At 40.2% G+C, this 14723-nt stretch overlaps 1 protein-coding gene across 12 annotated transcripts in view; it reads left to right on the top strand.

Annotated features, from left to right (window-relative positions):
• Positions 1 to 14723, top strand: part of DAB1 (DAB adaptor protein 1) — a 414897-nt gene that overhangs the window by 304287 nt on the left and 95887 nt on the right. For all 12 annotated transcript variants that reach the window (XR_004980631.2, XM_054515767.1, XM_036387798.2 and 9 more), the window contains one exon: positions 6390 to 6589. Coding sequence is in view for 11 of the 12 variants with exons in the window: in XM_054515767.1 (XP_054371742.1) it covers positions 6523 to 6589 (67 nt within the window). In the remaining variant the exon portion in view is untranslated. The remainder of the gene's footprint in view (positions 1 to 6389; positions 6590 to 14723) is intronic.

Below are 14723 nucleotides of genomic sequence, written 5' to 3'. Positions count from 1 at the left end.
ACTGCACTTTAGTAATCATTTAACAGCTCTAATTACAGAATACCGTGATCCCAACTGTGTACTTTGTCCCCTTTGCCTTCTTAGTCCCTGTTTCTTTGGTGCTGAGAGGATCACAAAAGCGCTGTTCTTCCACTTTGCAAAAATAAATTCCAAAGGCCCTGCTTGGGTAATGTACAGATCTGCATTTTCTTGTGGCTTTGGAGTTAATGACACTGAATTTTAGCCGTAGAGGGGTTGGTTTGTCTGCTCTTGTTTACATCAGTCATGCTGGCATAACTTCTCTGACACTAATGCAGATACACCAGCATGAAATTGGTGTAACTCCAACTCCATTAAAATCAATGGAATTAGCCAATATGAGTCAAATGCAAGGCCATTGATTTTGTGCTGGTGTGACTTTATTGACTGGAGTGGAGTGAGGCAGTTTCTGCTGCTGGGGCTCGGGTCACAGCCAGGCTGTGCCTGTGCTTGGAGTGGCTGTGGCTTTGGTTTCTTGTTTGTTCTTGCAAAGCATGATCAGAAATCCCTTCTCTTTTCTGCTCCAGGATCAGCAGTGTGTGGGCATCTGGGAGTAGTGAAGTCTTGGAGTAGAGCAATTCCTATGGGAAAAGCACTAGGTAATTCAGTTTCACTGAGCAATCTCTAGTCTCATCTGAATGATTTCCTCTGTTATCTGCTATGTGGTATCAGAGGAATGATGTGCTCTGATAAACCTGCTCCTTTTTGATGTGATACCCTGCTAAAGCTTACAAAAGCACTCTGAGTGGAGTTTTGAGTCAGAAAGTGCATTTAAAGGAATGATGAGTGCTGTATCTATACCTGCAGCACACTGGGATTGTTCCTGGTTTTCAGCTCTCTGGGCTGGAGTGCATTCCCTGGGCAGAGGAGATGTAGTTTTTCCTGAATTCAAATCCCATACCTTTAATATTTCAAAAATCCTTTAAAGCAAGTCCATGTCTTCTATTTTGCCTTTGTTGCATGAGTGCTGCCCTGTATAATAGAAAATAGAAACTGGAATATTAAAATGAAATGTTAGTAATTTGCCATTAAAAATGTTGATGAAATCAATTCATTCCTTTGAAAAGCTTCTTTTTAATCCGGTCAGCATTTTCTGTGAGTAGAAAATTCACAGCACTTCTGGTGAATAATTGGTGGAGTGGAGTGCAGCATTCACCACGACGTGGAGTGATTTCCAGGAGGAATTTCAGTAATTATTCCTGCCATCGTTGGAATACTAATAAAAATCTTACTTTAGAAATATTTTATAGGTCAGTTTTTTGCCAAGATGCTCTTCAGTGGTGAATCAGCTTCAGTGGTGCTATTTACCCCATCTGAGGAACTGGGTAACATGCCTGAAAGATGCCCTAGAGACAGAAAAATGAAGCATAGTTTAAACCACAATAACCTTAATAAAATGTGTTATTAGCCTAAGTTACATGTAGGATTTTGTTTAAAAAAGAGCTTCTTGTTTCCAGGAGATAAGAGAAGTATTTTATGAATACAGTCAACTACAGCAATAAAATACTAAGGGAAATTAAATGCTGTGGTTGGAGTACTAGGTATTTTTCTGATATTGGATGAATTAAAAAGGGTTATTTTGCAGTGTTGTTCTGGAAGACACTACAGACATAGTACAGAAAACTGCATAAAGGACATAAAACTGTTCCTTTATCATAATATATAGAAAATCAGGACTGGAGGGAAACACATGCTCATTTTAGAGCAAACAAAACTAAATATGAGATCAGGAGGCAGCTGTGAGTCTTAAAAAGCTTTCTAATTTAGGGAGTGAGTGGGAGATGAAGGGTGCTGGGTTCCAGGGGAGGGTTTGTAGGGGAATAAATGTTTGTGTAGTATCTCAGTTTGTGCATGTCAACAGTAAAACTCCTTTCACCTTTACAGGCTGCAGAAATACCAGTAAAGAAATGGCAGGAAAAGGCAGCGCTCGGCAGGGAGTGCCATAAAGGAGACTCCTTTGGCTTTGTCACTGGAAGCACTGCATTCTGCTGTTCTGGGGGCAAATGGCAAAACACAGGAGAGGGACAGACCCATGAACAATCCAGCAGAGGCTGTTTTCTGTGGCAGGGCAGCCAGAATTTCAGTGCACAGTCCTGTTAAACACTGTACAGAATTTGCTGTAATGAAGTGTCACCGGCAGCTCTCCGGTTTGCTTTTGTTTCCTCCTCATTTTCTCCTCTCTGTCAGTGTCTTAATCTCTCTTTTACCTCAACTTGCTCCTTTTCTGGTCCTTACTTGCAGGCCTTGTTAGCTGCAGTGTTTCAGTGGGTTTTGGATCAGTCCCTTGGGTTCCTGGTTGGAATTAGTGCAGTGCCTGCTGTGACAGATGAATCCTCTGATGTTCGCCAGCCCTGACCATTGGGGAAATGAGCTGATGAGTACAAAACAGTGTGAGCAGCACCAGAGGATTTCCTGGCCCCTCTCCCTGGAGGGTACAAAGAGCACTGGTGGCAAGGATGGGTTTTCCATTGTCTGTTTGTGTGTGGTCCCACTGCTGTTCTCTGTGTTAGGCTTCGAGGGCAGGTGCGAAGTGGATGAGTAACGTTTTCTCCCAGGATTGCAGACCCTTACACTTGAACTGGTTTTAGTTTTCCAGGATCACAGCTTTTTTCACTCCTGTTTTCGCTTACATTTTACCCTTTTAGTATGTTTGGGCTTTGCTTAACACTTGTAAAACCACGGGCATCAACATGATTATGTTGGGAGCTTTGGAGGAGAAAAAATTAATTGCAGGACTCCAGAGGCATAAAAGCAGGAGCTAAGGATGGGAGCACAGCTTTTGTTTTGTCAAACCAGTGTTCAGGAGGTACCATCCTCTTGTCAAATCCCACTTTGTGGCTGTGGAGAAGTTAAATACCTAGGGAATGCCAGGGCTTAGTTACAAATCCTTTCTGAGACTGCTTTTCTTTTATATAAGCAGATGGAAACTGGTTTCAGGGGAGGGAACTTCTTAAGTTTTGAAGTCCCAAAGAAAATTAATTAATTCATGTATTTGAAAGCCAGAGGGGAAGTATTATGATCATCTTGTCTGACCTCCTTCATAACTTGGGCCAAGGGAAGTCTCCTAATAACCCCTACATGAGCTCACTGAAGCGTGGTTGAAAAGACAAATGATTTGACAGAAATTGTTGTTTCACAGGCGTGTGGGGGAGGTGAGCGGAGCTTGGGACTAATTTCCCTGTGCATAAAGGGTCCAACCTGTGTTAATCCTAACTGCAAAGTGAATTTACAGAAATATTTCTCTGCTAAGGCTTTAGGTTTTGTGCTGGCGTAGGAGTAATAGAGAACACAGGCTTAAGAACTACTCCTGGAATTAAGAACTGGTTAATTCCAGAACGCGCTGATTGTGTTCCTGCTGTAGCCACTTAATAAGGCCATGGAAAATGTCAGTTTTTTGTTAAAACGAAGAGCTCAGAATCCTCTTTAGGAAAAGCTGAGGCATGCACATAACATTGCAATAGCTGAGCAGTAGCAAGGCACACAAGGAGATTGTTAGAGTGGATGGATATGTGTAAGACGGTAGATTTTTAAATTTATTTTTTTCTTCGGAAACGCAGCTAACAAAATTTTGTCTTTAGAACAGGGAGAGAATTGTGGCAGAAGTGATCAAAGCAAATAGCATCTCATTGATAAAACACGTGCTGCAGTCCTTGCCACAGTTGGGAGGCTGTGGTATTTAACAACGGTGACCTAGATTGGAGGAGACAATGAAAGCTGTTGCGGTGAGGAGCAGATTGACTGCCATTCTCATCTGGGTAATAAACGGCTGAAATATGGACAGTGCATGAAAGTTTACTAATGTGGCTTACATAAAGACCTATACTTTTGGAGGAATTGTCTCTGTAGCAAATTCAGTTTGAACTATGGCTGGTGTCTGACAGATGTTTATGTGCTCCTTTACAAAGATACCTATTACTTTATTCAAGGATCTATGAGCCTGCGAGAGTATGACCTGATTAGGTTTGAAAGTAAATCAATATGTGAACCTGTCCAAAAACAGACATGCATTTATTTTAAAAAATATTACTCAGTGGGATAGCCTCGAGGGGATATAGCTTTTCTGGAGAGTTACAGATGAGATAGCAGTCATATGTTGTTACTTTAAAATATTCAGTGCCATTCGGATGCTACTATTTCAGCTGTCCTGTTGGAAATAGCTGACAACAGGAGATGACATTCCTGATGCTTTGTAGCCACAATGGCCTTCTAAGACATTAAAACTTGCTTAACTACGGACCCCAGGGGTATTTGGTATTTATTTTTAATTTATTTTTTTAATAAGTGGACCTATTATAAATATTTCCCTTTTGTGAAGTGGCTTATGTTAGTGCTCCTTGTAGAGTTATGCAGTTAACCTTTGGGTAAATATAAATCCAAATTCTCGAAATATAAACTGTCAATCCAGCTGTGACTCGAGAGATGCTTTAAGTAAGTGCCATTGAGCTGTAAAGGCTGATGCATCCCTACTGTGCTGTAAAACTAAATATTATTAAATTGGGTTGCAGGCAGGGGGAGGGGAAGGAGATGGGGGTTGTGAGGGACATCTGTTCTGCTCAGAGCTCCTCTCCCTGCTCGTGGGGGGATTTGAAGCGTGAGTGAGGAGGGTGAGGGCGTTCCCCCCAGCACTGCTCCAGCAGCTGTGCTTGGGGAGAGGCAGCTCCCTGTCCATGGGCCTGGCCAGAGAGCTCCTGGAAACCTCACCATGGGGCTGTTCCCTCCCTGACCAGCCTTCATTTGCTTTGTCCTTCCCTACTCTTTCCTCAGCTGAGAAGCTTCATCGAGATGCTGTTGGTTTATTCAGGTCTGTTACACCAAGCAGGTGTGTTCAGCAAGCACTGCAACTTTCAATTTGTGCCTTGCTTTATTTTTTTTTTCTCCTTTTTTTTTTTTTTTGCCATGCAGTGCTTATTCAGATTCCACAGAGGGGGGAACAGGGAATTTTGTATTTCAAAATCAGTTCAGCAGATTTTGAAAAGCTATCTTTGAATATTCTATAATACACAGACAGATTTGAAGAGCTTATTAAAGAAAGCCCCTGACACACTTCAGCAATATTAAATCACTTCAGACGGTGCATGGCAGTGTAATGTTACTGAAGCATTTTAAAATGTTAAAAGAGCCTGGATTTGAAAGTACTGGTGGCTTCACAGCCCTTACTGTGAAAAGTGATTTCAAGTGTCAAAATTATTCCAGTGTTTGCAGTCTGTTACTTTCTTAAATGACAAAGAAGGGACATTAGTAAATAACTCTAACTGCAGTTAATCTCTGGCCATCTAACCAGCTGATATGCTGGGTTAATATCTTTATTAAATGCTTATTTAATAAGCGGGCAGCTGTTCCAACAGGCCAGATGGACTTCTCTGTAATTGTGCTAATAATGAGAACTTTCTCACAAGAAGAAAGGGCAGTAAGAAGATGCATTTGGTGGGGGAACATCCTGACAAATGGCTTCAGGGACAGTCTGGTCCTCTGCCCTCGACAGACTGGCTGGAGTAAGTGGTTCATCCCTCAAAGCAGGAAGGACCAGCAGTGAGAATTGGAGCAATGGGTTCTTTTTGGCTTAGATGTTTATTCTTTGTGTGTTCTTTGCCTCCAGAGCCCTGACATCCCCAGTCCTGCCTCCCTGATCCTGCTCCAGCACATTCCTGCTGTGGGTTCACACCCGGTGCATTTTTGTCCCCAGCAAATACACAGCTTTCTCCCTAAATGTTATCTCTCTAGATGTTATCTTTTTGCACCTATCCCATTTATATTTCATGGGTTTAGTTAACTGTTTTCAGAAATCTTTGCAAGAAAGATTACTAGATGAGTGTTAAAATTACAGCTTTGTTTGCGTGGAGACAGAGTCTTTTATACTGGAAACATTATCATAAGCAAGAGGAGTGGCAAAGTATGATGTTCTCAGCGTGAGCAATGAATAATTCTTCATTTGTCTTTGTTCAAGTAGGAGAATGAAAGCACTGAAAGAGAATTGGAGGAGTAAAAATCTCTACTTACTCTCTGGCAATATGGAATTGGTGCATTTAAAAATTGAGTCCTTGCAGGTTTTTTTGCTTTTGGTGACATTTCCAGCTACTTCCTGCATTGTGGTCTCTGTCCTCCAGCTGCTGGTCCAGAAGTGCTGGTCTTCTCTACCCCCTGAGCAGTGTCTCTAGGCTGTGAAGGCACCTTGGATATGCCAAAACACCTCTAATACAGATGTTTGAGGTAGTCACAGATAATTATGCTTAAGCATCTAAAATCATGGACAACTGGCTCAGTAGATGGAGAACTTCATGTGTTCCTCCCTTGCGATGGTTTGGCTTTTTTATTCTCTTTTCATGTTTTAAACCCAGAAAATGACTGTTCCTTTTTGTTTCCTTCCCTAACAGCACTCGAAAGGAGTGAATGAGATGAACTGTTTGGGTTATAGTGTCTGAAAGGCTAAATTATTCTCTTGGAGAGACGTTCTAAATGAGCCTGACCGAGATCCTGGATCTGTGTGAAGAGGACTAAGGATATAGGATGTCAACTGAGACAGAACTTCAAGTGGCTGTTAAAACCAGCACAAAGAAAGACTCCAAAAAGAAAGGTAGTGACTCATTTCTCTTTATTTGTGTGTGTTTTGTACTTAAATCAGCTCCTACATCAGCCACCTTTGGCACATCTGTGGCTCTTCTGTTCTCTGTGTGCTCAGTGAAAGTGGGATTTGTTAAGCTCAGTGGAAGTCTGCTGCAGAAATATGGGGTTTGATTCTCTAACATAAAAAAACATATCCTTTTGAAAGATGAGAAAAAAATTAGCATATTATTTATGGTTCACAAAGAGAAATACTGTTTTTAAAATTACTCAACAAAAGATCACTTTTCTTTTTCTCTGCTGATAAACACATTTTCTTCTAACGGCTTTTTTCCTGCTTTGTTTTAAACCAACCAGAGCTCAAATGCACTTTCTGTTCCTGGAGTTTGAATTTTACTGACACTTTGTGAAGTTAGAGAACTCAGTAGCAATCTGTGGAGAGATTAATTAATCTGGTATAGGAAAATATAAACGAGGAGGAAGAAAACTCAAAATTAAGGAGAAGCTGTGGAGAAATGCATGGTTGGTTAGTTCATATTTGTATTTACAATTTTGCCTCAAACTGTAGAGCAGTTCTTTAGAGTGATAAGTGTGAGAAATGGGACCATATGAATTTGGTGCTTGTGCTTGTTTAAAGACTCTTTGTAGGGATTTTTCTCCTTACATTTTTATTAGTATTTTTATTGCTTATGGTTTTAAGTACTGATGAACTTGGAGCCCAAGACCTTAAATTGTAGTGCTAGTTCTTGCTGCTCTGTGTAGCCATATTTGGTTATTTTTTTAAACATACACATGAAACTGAGATCGAAAACAGATTTAATATGAATTACTCAAATAAAAAAGTAAGGCAAAAAGAAAATAATCATACTAAATAGTTTTAATACTCAACACGGCAAGATCTGAACTTTCATGTGAGCTCTGGAGTTTGTAATTCTGTTTCCTTCTGTGGATGTGTCATTTAGCCATTTACTTATGAGGGTTTTTTTCATTTTCCTAAGACAAAAAACCCCCTCATCTTTGCTTATATATGTATAATGCAATTTTACTCATGTATAATGCAACTTTATAATGTATAATGTAAATTTTACTCATAGTAAACTTGAACTGCTGGGCAGCAATACCATTAACTGCAGCAGTTCTACCAAAACATTTACTAAGGCCTTGTGTTCCCTTTGGCTTTTGTATCAGAAATCTTTATCCTAGAGTTTGTAGAAAACACAGCAATTAAAAAATTTCAAGTGTTTGTTCAGGAAGATAGTTTAAAAACCTTATGACTGCTCTAGGCCTACACTCACAAATCAAAAATGATTCATTTAAGATTAAAAAGCTCCAGTTGGGAAAGGCAAGAAAAGGGGAACTTTGATGTAAATGAGAATGTGATCTAAGATGTTTAAGGCAAATAAAGTGGTTTGGTTGTATGATCATTCAGTTTTTGGGGGCAGGCAGTAAATTAAAAAATGTCATTTCTTTGCAATATGGATAACATCTTTTTGATGTGTGTCTCCTATGTTATTTCTTCTGCTGGAGGCTGAAACTTTTGAAACCAGCAAACAAGTCTTTTAGGAACTTGATGTTTATGTTAATAAAATATTCAGCATCCAACTTGTAAAAACATTTCCATAAATCACAATAGCTGAACACTTCTCTGCCCAAAATCTGATTCTATCCCCCAAATGGAAATTCTGAAAATTACCTTCAGTGCTGAGGGGGAGTATAAAATATGTTGTGTGGCAGTGATGTGAGTGTCTGGAGAGCTGGAAGGGACAGGGAATGGCAGTGGCACATCCCCAGGGTTATTCTGGCTCAGTGCAGCCTGAGTGCATCCATCCCATCAGCCATCCCAGGGCCGGGGCAGGGAGCGCTTCACACAGACAAGGTACACAATGCACACACTGTGCGCTATTCAAATCCCACAGAACCACGGTCAAAAGAAACTTGGTGTGCTCATCTACTCGTCATTGAGTTGTATGCACTTCCCTGTGTTCCAACAAAGGAGCCCTACTCTGTATAGTGGGAGTGATGGACACGTGAAAAACAGGGATTTTTTTTTCCCTTTTTTTCCCCAGGTTCATTAACTGCGAGCAGTGGCAGGTAGCAAGTGCTAACATGAAGTTTTTTATGTTGCTAATCAATGAGTTTGATTATGCAATGGAACTGAGTATTCCCAGGAAATCAGTCTTTGCTGTATAAACAGAAATTTCAACTCTGGTGTTTTTATTTTTTCAGCTCTGGTGGTTTTTATTTTTTCAGCTCAGTGTTTTGTTGCACTTCTGCAGGAGCCATGCATCCCCCTCCATCCAGAGCAGGAGCGGGCCTCTTTTGCTGTGTTATCCATGTTTTGGTAGTTCTCCTGCCTTCTGCAACTCACAGCATTGCATGGAATGTCTGTCCCACATTTGTATCCCACTCTGGAGGTCTGGGGTGCCTCTGAGGGGATGAGGATTAGTGTGGAGATGGAGCATGGGACTGGGTTCTTTCCTGATCTCAGCCTAAATCTTCTGTGTAGAGTCAGCTAAATCTTTAGTTCTCTTCATCTGCATAAACAGCCAGTAAGGTGGTTTTTATTATTTGGAGTGTTGAAATAAAACAAATCTTAATTCCTAGGATTTGTGAGGTGTATGGATATAATATATATATACACACACACTTTATATATACTTTATATATACTTAATATATATATTCTCTCTATATATATCTTTTATATATATGTATATATACACTTTATATATATATATATATATATATACACACTATATAAAGTATAAAGTGTCAGATAAATGTGAGCAGCTCTTCTTACTGATGTACCATGGCCAAAAAGAAAGCAGTGACTTGTACATTTCTTGTACATTTGTGGTAATGATGCCTACCTTGAGTTAAAGCCACTGTGATGTCATTAGTTAACAATTTAATAACCTGGACAGGTTAGGAAAAAAGTCCAGGAGGAGTCTAATGATATTTAGTGTGAGTGCAAAATCTTGCTGCTGGGATGGACTAACTCCCTGCCAGAAAGGTGGAATGTGTGGTTGAAGTTTCTTTAGGATTTCATATAGCTGATTTTAGGCTCTGTTACATGGACTGCTGACTTTTGGTTTGATTATGGTTGATTATTGATTATAACAGGGAAATAGTTTGATTTGTGCTGCAGATGGGGCAAATTACAATGCTGGTGCAAAGATTTGACCAAATATTTCTTTGATGTGCTGGGCACACACAGAAAACTCTTTCTGTAGGCACATGCAGAGCAGTTCCCTTGGGAACACTTCTGTTTAGGCATGGTTTTTACAGCCATGAGCTTTGTGGTCATGGCCAGCTCTGCAGCGTCTGCACTGCCATCTGAGCTGGTTTGTGAGGCAGTGTCAAGAACTTAAATACAAAACCCTCTCAGAAGCTGCTGTTTGCACAGAATCACAGCTGAGGAGCTCTGATGTTCTGTGGGTAAGTTCAATATTTACACGATCATATCAGACTGTAATTTTGTATGTTAACATTATCACCCTGGATAACCTTAAAAGCAGGCTGTTGAAAAACCAGGTACAAATTTTGCCTTGGATTCAGCCCATATTGATCTGATGGATCCAGGGTTGCGTGGGCTCTAGAAGTGATTTCTGGTCACACTCCTGGAAGAGGGGTTGGAATGTTAACTGACCTGGAAATACCATTATGGGAACAGAAGTGAGCCAGGCACCTCCCTTCCTCTGCAGATTGTCACTTTTTCCTCCCTGGGCTGTGAAGCTCCTTGTCCCTTGAGGAGCAGTGTTTCACCCTGACCTCCAGAGCCCTCCTTCCTCCACTTTATTCCATTTTACAGGCTTACAGTGCACTAGGTGTTATTAGAGGAGATTATATTTCTGCCATCCCCCACCTCCAGCCCTAATCTTCATGCCACTCTTGCTGATATCTGCTGGTAACTTCATTGTAATTATCTTTTTTGCTCACATTTTAAAAGATATCCTGGAGAGGTTTCATGCTGCTCTCTAAGTGGAAATGGTGAAAAATTCTCAGGAGGTTTAGAAAGCTCAATTTGAGGACTTTTTTTGGTGATACAATTTTTTTTTTGGTGAGTTTGCCAGAAGTCATGTGTTCTTTAAGAAGTGTTTAGAGAATTAATGGTATAACTAATGCACTTTAAATGCTGATGTTATTTTGTTTGTTTATGTCATCTGGTTCATTAAGAAGTGGATAAAAATTGTGCGTTTGTATCATTCAGGATAGGAAATTAGAGGTTTTTTATTAGCCAGAGTTGTTAGAAACATAAACCATGTTAGTCTTGTAGTACATGGGGGAAAAGCCTTGTTGTAAGTGTGTATAGATTATTGAATCAAATTGAAAACATTTACTTGAGCCTATCGGAATTAAAATTGATTTAGAAACCTCTCTGGGGGAAATGTGTTGCATTGATGTTGAATTCACACTGATAACTGCCTGGGAAAATCCCTTCTTGCAAAATTAGCTGAACAGAAAAATTGAAATGGGAGGTCAGTATAGAAGTGAACCAGGCTACCAGATTCTAGCACAGATCTGTGTGTGGGGAAAAGGCATGGGGACTTTTCTAGAGATTTAATCTCTTCCTCCTGCACTTAAATTCTGTAATTTTTCTGTTTGAAGATTAGGGCTTGTTCTGCAATTCCATCTCTCATTGTATCCCCATTATAAGACGCCTGAGTCAATTTTCAAAATGACAGGGGCTTGTAAAGAATGGAAGCACGTTCAGAGAGGAGCTTGGGCACGTTGGCACTCAGCATGATGGTGGTTGATGCTCAGGTCCCCTTGGGTGAGATTTCCTTGCTTATTGGGTTTCCAGAGCGTGTGGGAAGCACGTGGCATCTGGGAGCAGCTCAGAGCAGGCAGGGCGCCAAGCTGGGGATTGCTGCACCCAGCCAGTAGGAATGGGACATTTAGGGAGGGTGGGACGTGCTCTGCTGGAGCTGGAGGTCTTCTCCTGGCCTGGGGTTGGGCGCTGTGTCCAGGCTGGATGGACATCCAGGTGCCCAGGCCGTGCTCCAGGAGGGAGAGCTGGTTCATGCCAGGTGAGGAGTTCACGCCAGGGGGGTTTGCGTGGCAGGGCTGGCTCGGAGGTGGGAGATGTGAGTCTGATCCTCTTGGGATCACGATGGCAAAAAGCTTAATTGTCCCATTTTATCTCTCCTGAGTGCTGATTAAAAGGAAAGCAGTGGCTGCAGGATCATTCGCGTGCGGATTGGGCCTGTGGCAGAGTCACATCTATTTCCTGGGTCTTTTAAGCACTAATGAGAGGCTGGGGTCTGTCTAACTATCTAAAGGAAAACCTTTGCATCCCCAGGAGCAGAACTCTTGTCAGACTAAGATCAAACAGGAGCTACCTAGTTAGTTTAAAAGCCTTTGGGGATAGGAAGCCTTTAAACGAGGTTATGTTTTGTCATTGTCAGTTTCCATCAGAGGGGCCTGATGCTACCTCAGTCCTGTTTTGGGCTTCTTATACCTCATTTGAATCCAGTCTTTGCACTAATCATTGCTAAACCCCAGAGTGGAATGGAGGTTTCTGATGGATGTGAAAGTTACAGTTTTGCTGACACACAGAAATCTTGGTGCAGTTTTTGCAGCTGTTTCCAGGTTGGAACTTCAGTTTAAATTGATAACTGCTATGATGGTGGATTACTTTTTCAATGAATTGGATAGCGATGGTGGATTACTTTTTTAATGAATTATCTTCTTTTTAAAAACTTTGTGATCAACTACCAACAATTAAAGCATCATCATCATAATGAGGCATTTCAAGATGTCATATTGGTATAGGTTCATTTAATTTTCCGATTATGTAGCTAAGATTCATGGAATCCAGCAAAATTGAAATTTGATCTAAAGAGTAATGAACAGAGTAGCTTCTTTCATTGACTGGGAGTGGATTTGCTTTGTTTCCTTGCAGTAGCTATGAGTTTTTCAATAATTTATAGATCAAGTAACAGCAACATTAATTGATACACTAATTGTGTCCACATGCCTGCCTTTAACAAATCTCTTTTGTGAAATGATTACTGACAATATTAATTGCACGTCTTTTGTGAGTTGATATAAGTTATGAATTCATTCTCAAGTTGAAAGGGGGTGGGAAAATCATTAATTTTGACATTGTGTAGCTATAATTAACAAGGGTTATCCAATAACCTATCATCAATTAGAGAGCTCATGAATTCTGTTTCAAATACCATGTACCAAAGGGGGTCTGTGGTTGTTAATTGAAGGATTCTTTGGGGGGTGATGGATGTTGTCCCTTATTGCAGATATGATGTTTATTGTTGTATTTAATTGAGGGAAATCTGCCTAAACTAAGGCTGGGGCTGGTGTTACTTTGCTGCTCCTCACCAGAGGAATCAATAATCTGTTGAATATTAAGAACAGCGTTTCTCAAGAGCTTCTGTTACAATTTCTCAATGATTTAACAGTCATCAAAGCATTTCAGTTTAGAGGAGTAATCAGTAGCTCAATGCAATGCATATTCCAGAGAGGATTTGAGCCATGGAACAATCCATAAATACAGGTGGGTGTTGCTGTGCTCCAGTGCTCTGCACTGGCAGACCTGCTGTGAGCATCACCTGTGCATCCTGGGCTGTACCTTCGTTCTTGCTGCATCCCTTATGCTCTAAAACTACCCCTGAGAGTTGATTGAAATGCTGAGAAAGTGGGGCTGAGGCTGATAAGGAAGGAGAATTTCTAAACAGGAGAATCAATTCATTTTCAGCAAGACTTTTTCTCTGCTTGCAGTCATTGAAAAGACTCTCAGCAAAATTGCAAAATTCATGTTAGAACTTTTGTAAATGGAAACTTTTGTTTTAGAGAGTTCAGGGAAGAAAATTCTATTGTGTAATGAATAACTGAGCAGGAGTGACCTAATTCATCCAGATTAGTAGCTAAAATACCTCCAGAGGTTTGGATAAGTAGAAGTTTCCTAATATGGCTTACAGAAAAATATTCTACAGGGACAAGTATGCTGGTGATGATAATGAATGTTTTTGTAGCATTCTTCATCCAAAGATATTTTCTTGCCCAATAAATATTAATGAATAGCATTTCTCTCAGCATGTTGCACTACATGCATTTGGGCATTTGTAATTTTCTGAAACATTTTGCCTTTTTCATCAATATTATTATTACTACTTGCAGAATTTCCCATAAAATGCAATAAAGTGTTGCTCACTTGTATAATACAGATTAGAGATATCAGCTGTGTTGATAACTGCTCCTATTTTGCTGAAGGGATATCAAAGACAAGTAAATTTGGAATATTAGTTTGATCCCAATATTAAATTGCTCACTAATTTTCCCTGAAATAAACAGGTAACATTTAGCATTGGTGTCCACATTATTGCAGTGTATACTTTTTCACATTACTGGGGAAAATTCCTCCAATCTTACATAATTTTATGTAATTTATGGAAAATCATGAGCTTGCTTGACCTATGTACATATGGGGGAAATGCAGGTTGATTTCAGAGGTGGTTAGATCCTTGCATCAAAAGCCAGTGCTGATCTCTCATTTACTTAACAAAGATTACAGCACAAATCAGGGCAGAGCTTGGTGTGTAATCTAAGGATCCTGTTTCTTATTTTGTTCTTTAACCAGCACATTTCACTCTCTCCGTGTTGCCAGCACATTAATTTCATTAATCAGCTTGTGAAGAAAAACCTGTGGAGGAATGCACAAGTTAACAGACACATGCAGGGTTTGGTTTGTGTGTTTAAGCAGCCTGAATTAGAAATGTTTATTTAGATCTGACCACTTCTGGTTAAGAAAAAAATCACCCACAGAATGGGTGCCATTTTGAAATACTGTTACAGAAACTGTAAGCCCTTCATTCATGCCTTGTGGTATATAAACACAGCTCTTAAAGAGCTCAAAGAAATATGTAGGGAATTTGGCCAAGTAATAGGCTCAGACTTCCTGTGATAAATATGTCAGGGCAGACATTCACTGTGCTCCTCAGGAGTGAAGAAAAGATGTGCCTGTGACCCTCATGCATGATTCTGTGTATAGGATCAATATGGACATTATTGGTCCTCCAGAATAAAGGTAATATATTATATGTACATAAAATGTATTTGGGTTGTCAAGTGATGGAGTGGATGTTCCTTGTGAGTCCCTTCCAACTCAGCTTATTCTGTGATTCTGTG

The sequence above is a fragment of the Molothrus ater genome, chromosome 9 (genome assembly GCF_012460135.2).
Source record: "Molothrus ater isolate BHLD 08-10-18 breed brown headed cowbird chromosome 9, BPBGC_Mater_1.1, whole genome shotgun sequence".
NCBI lineage: Eukaryota > Metazoa > Chordata > Aves > Passeriformes > Icteridae > Molothrus > Molothrus ater.
This window is presented reverse-complemented; position numbering and strand designations above follow the sequence as displayed.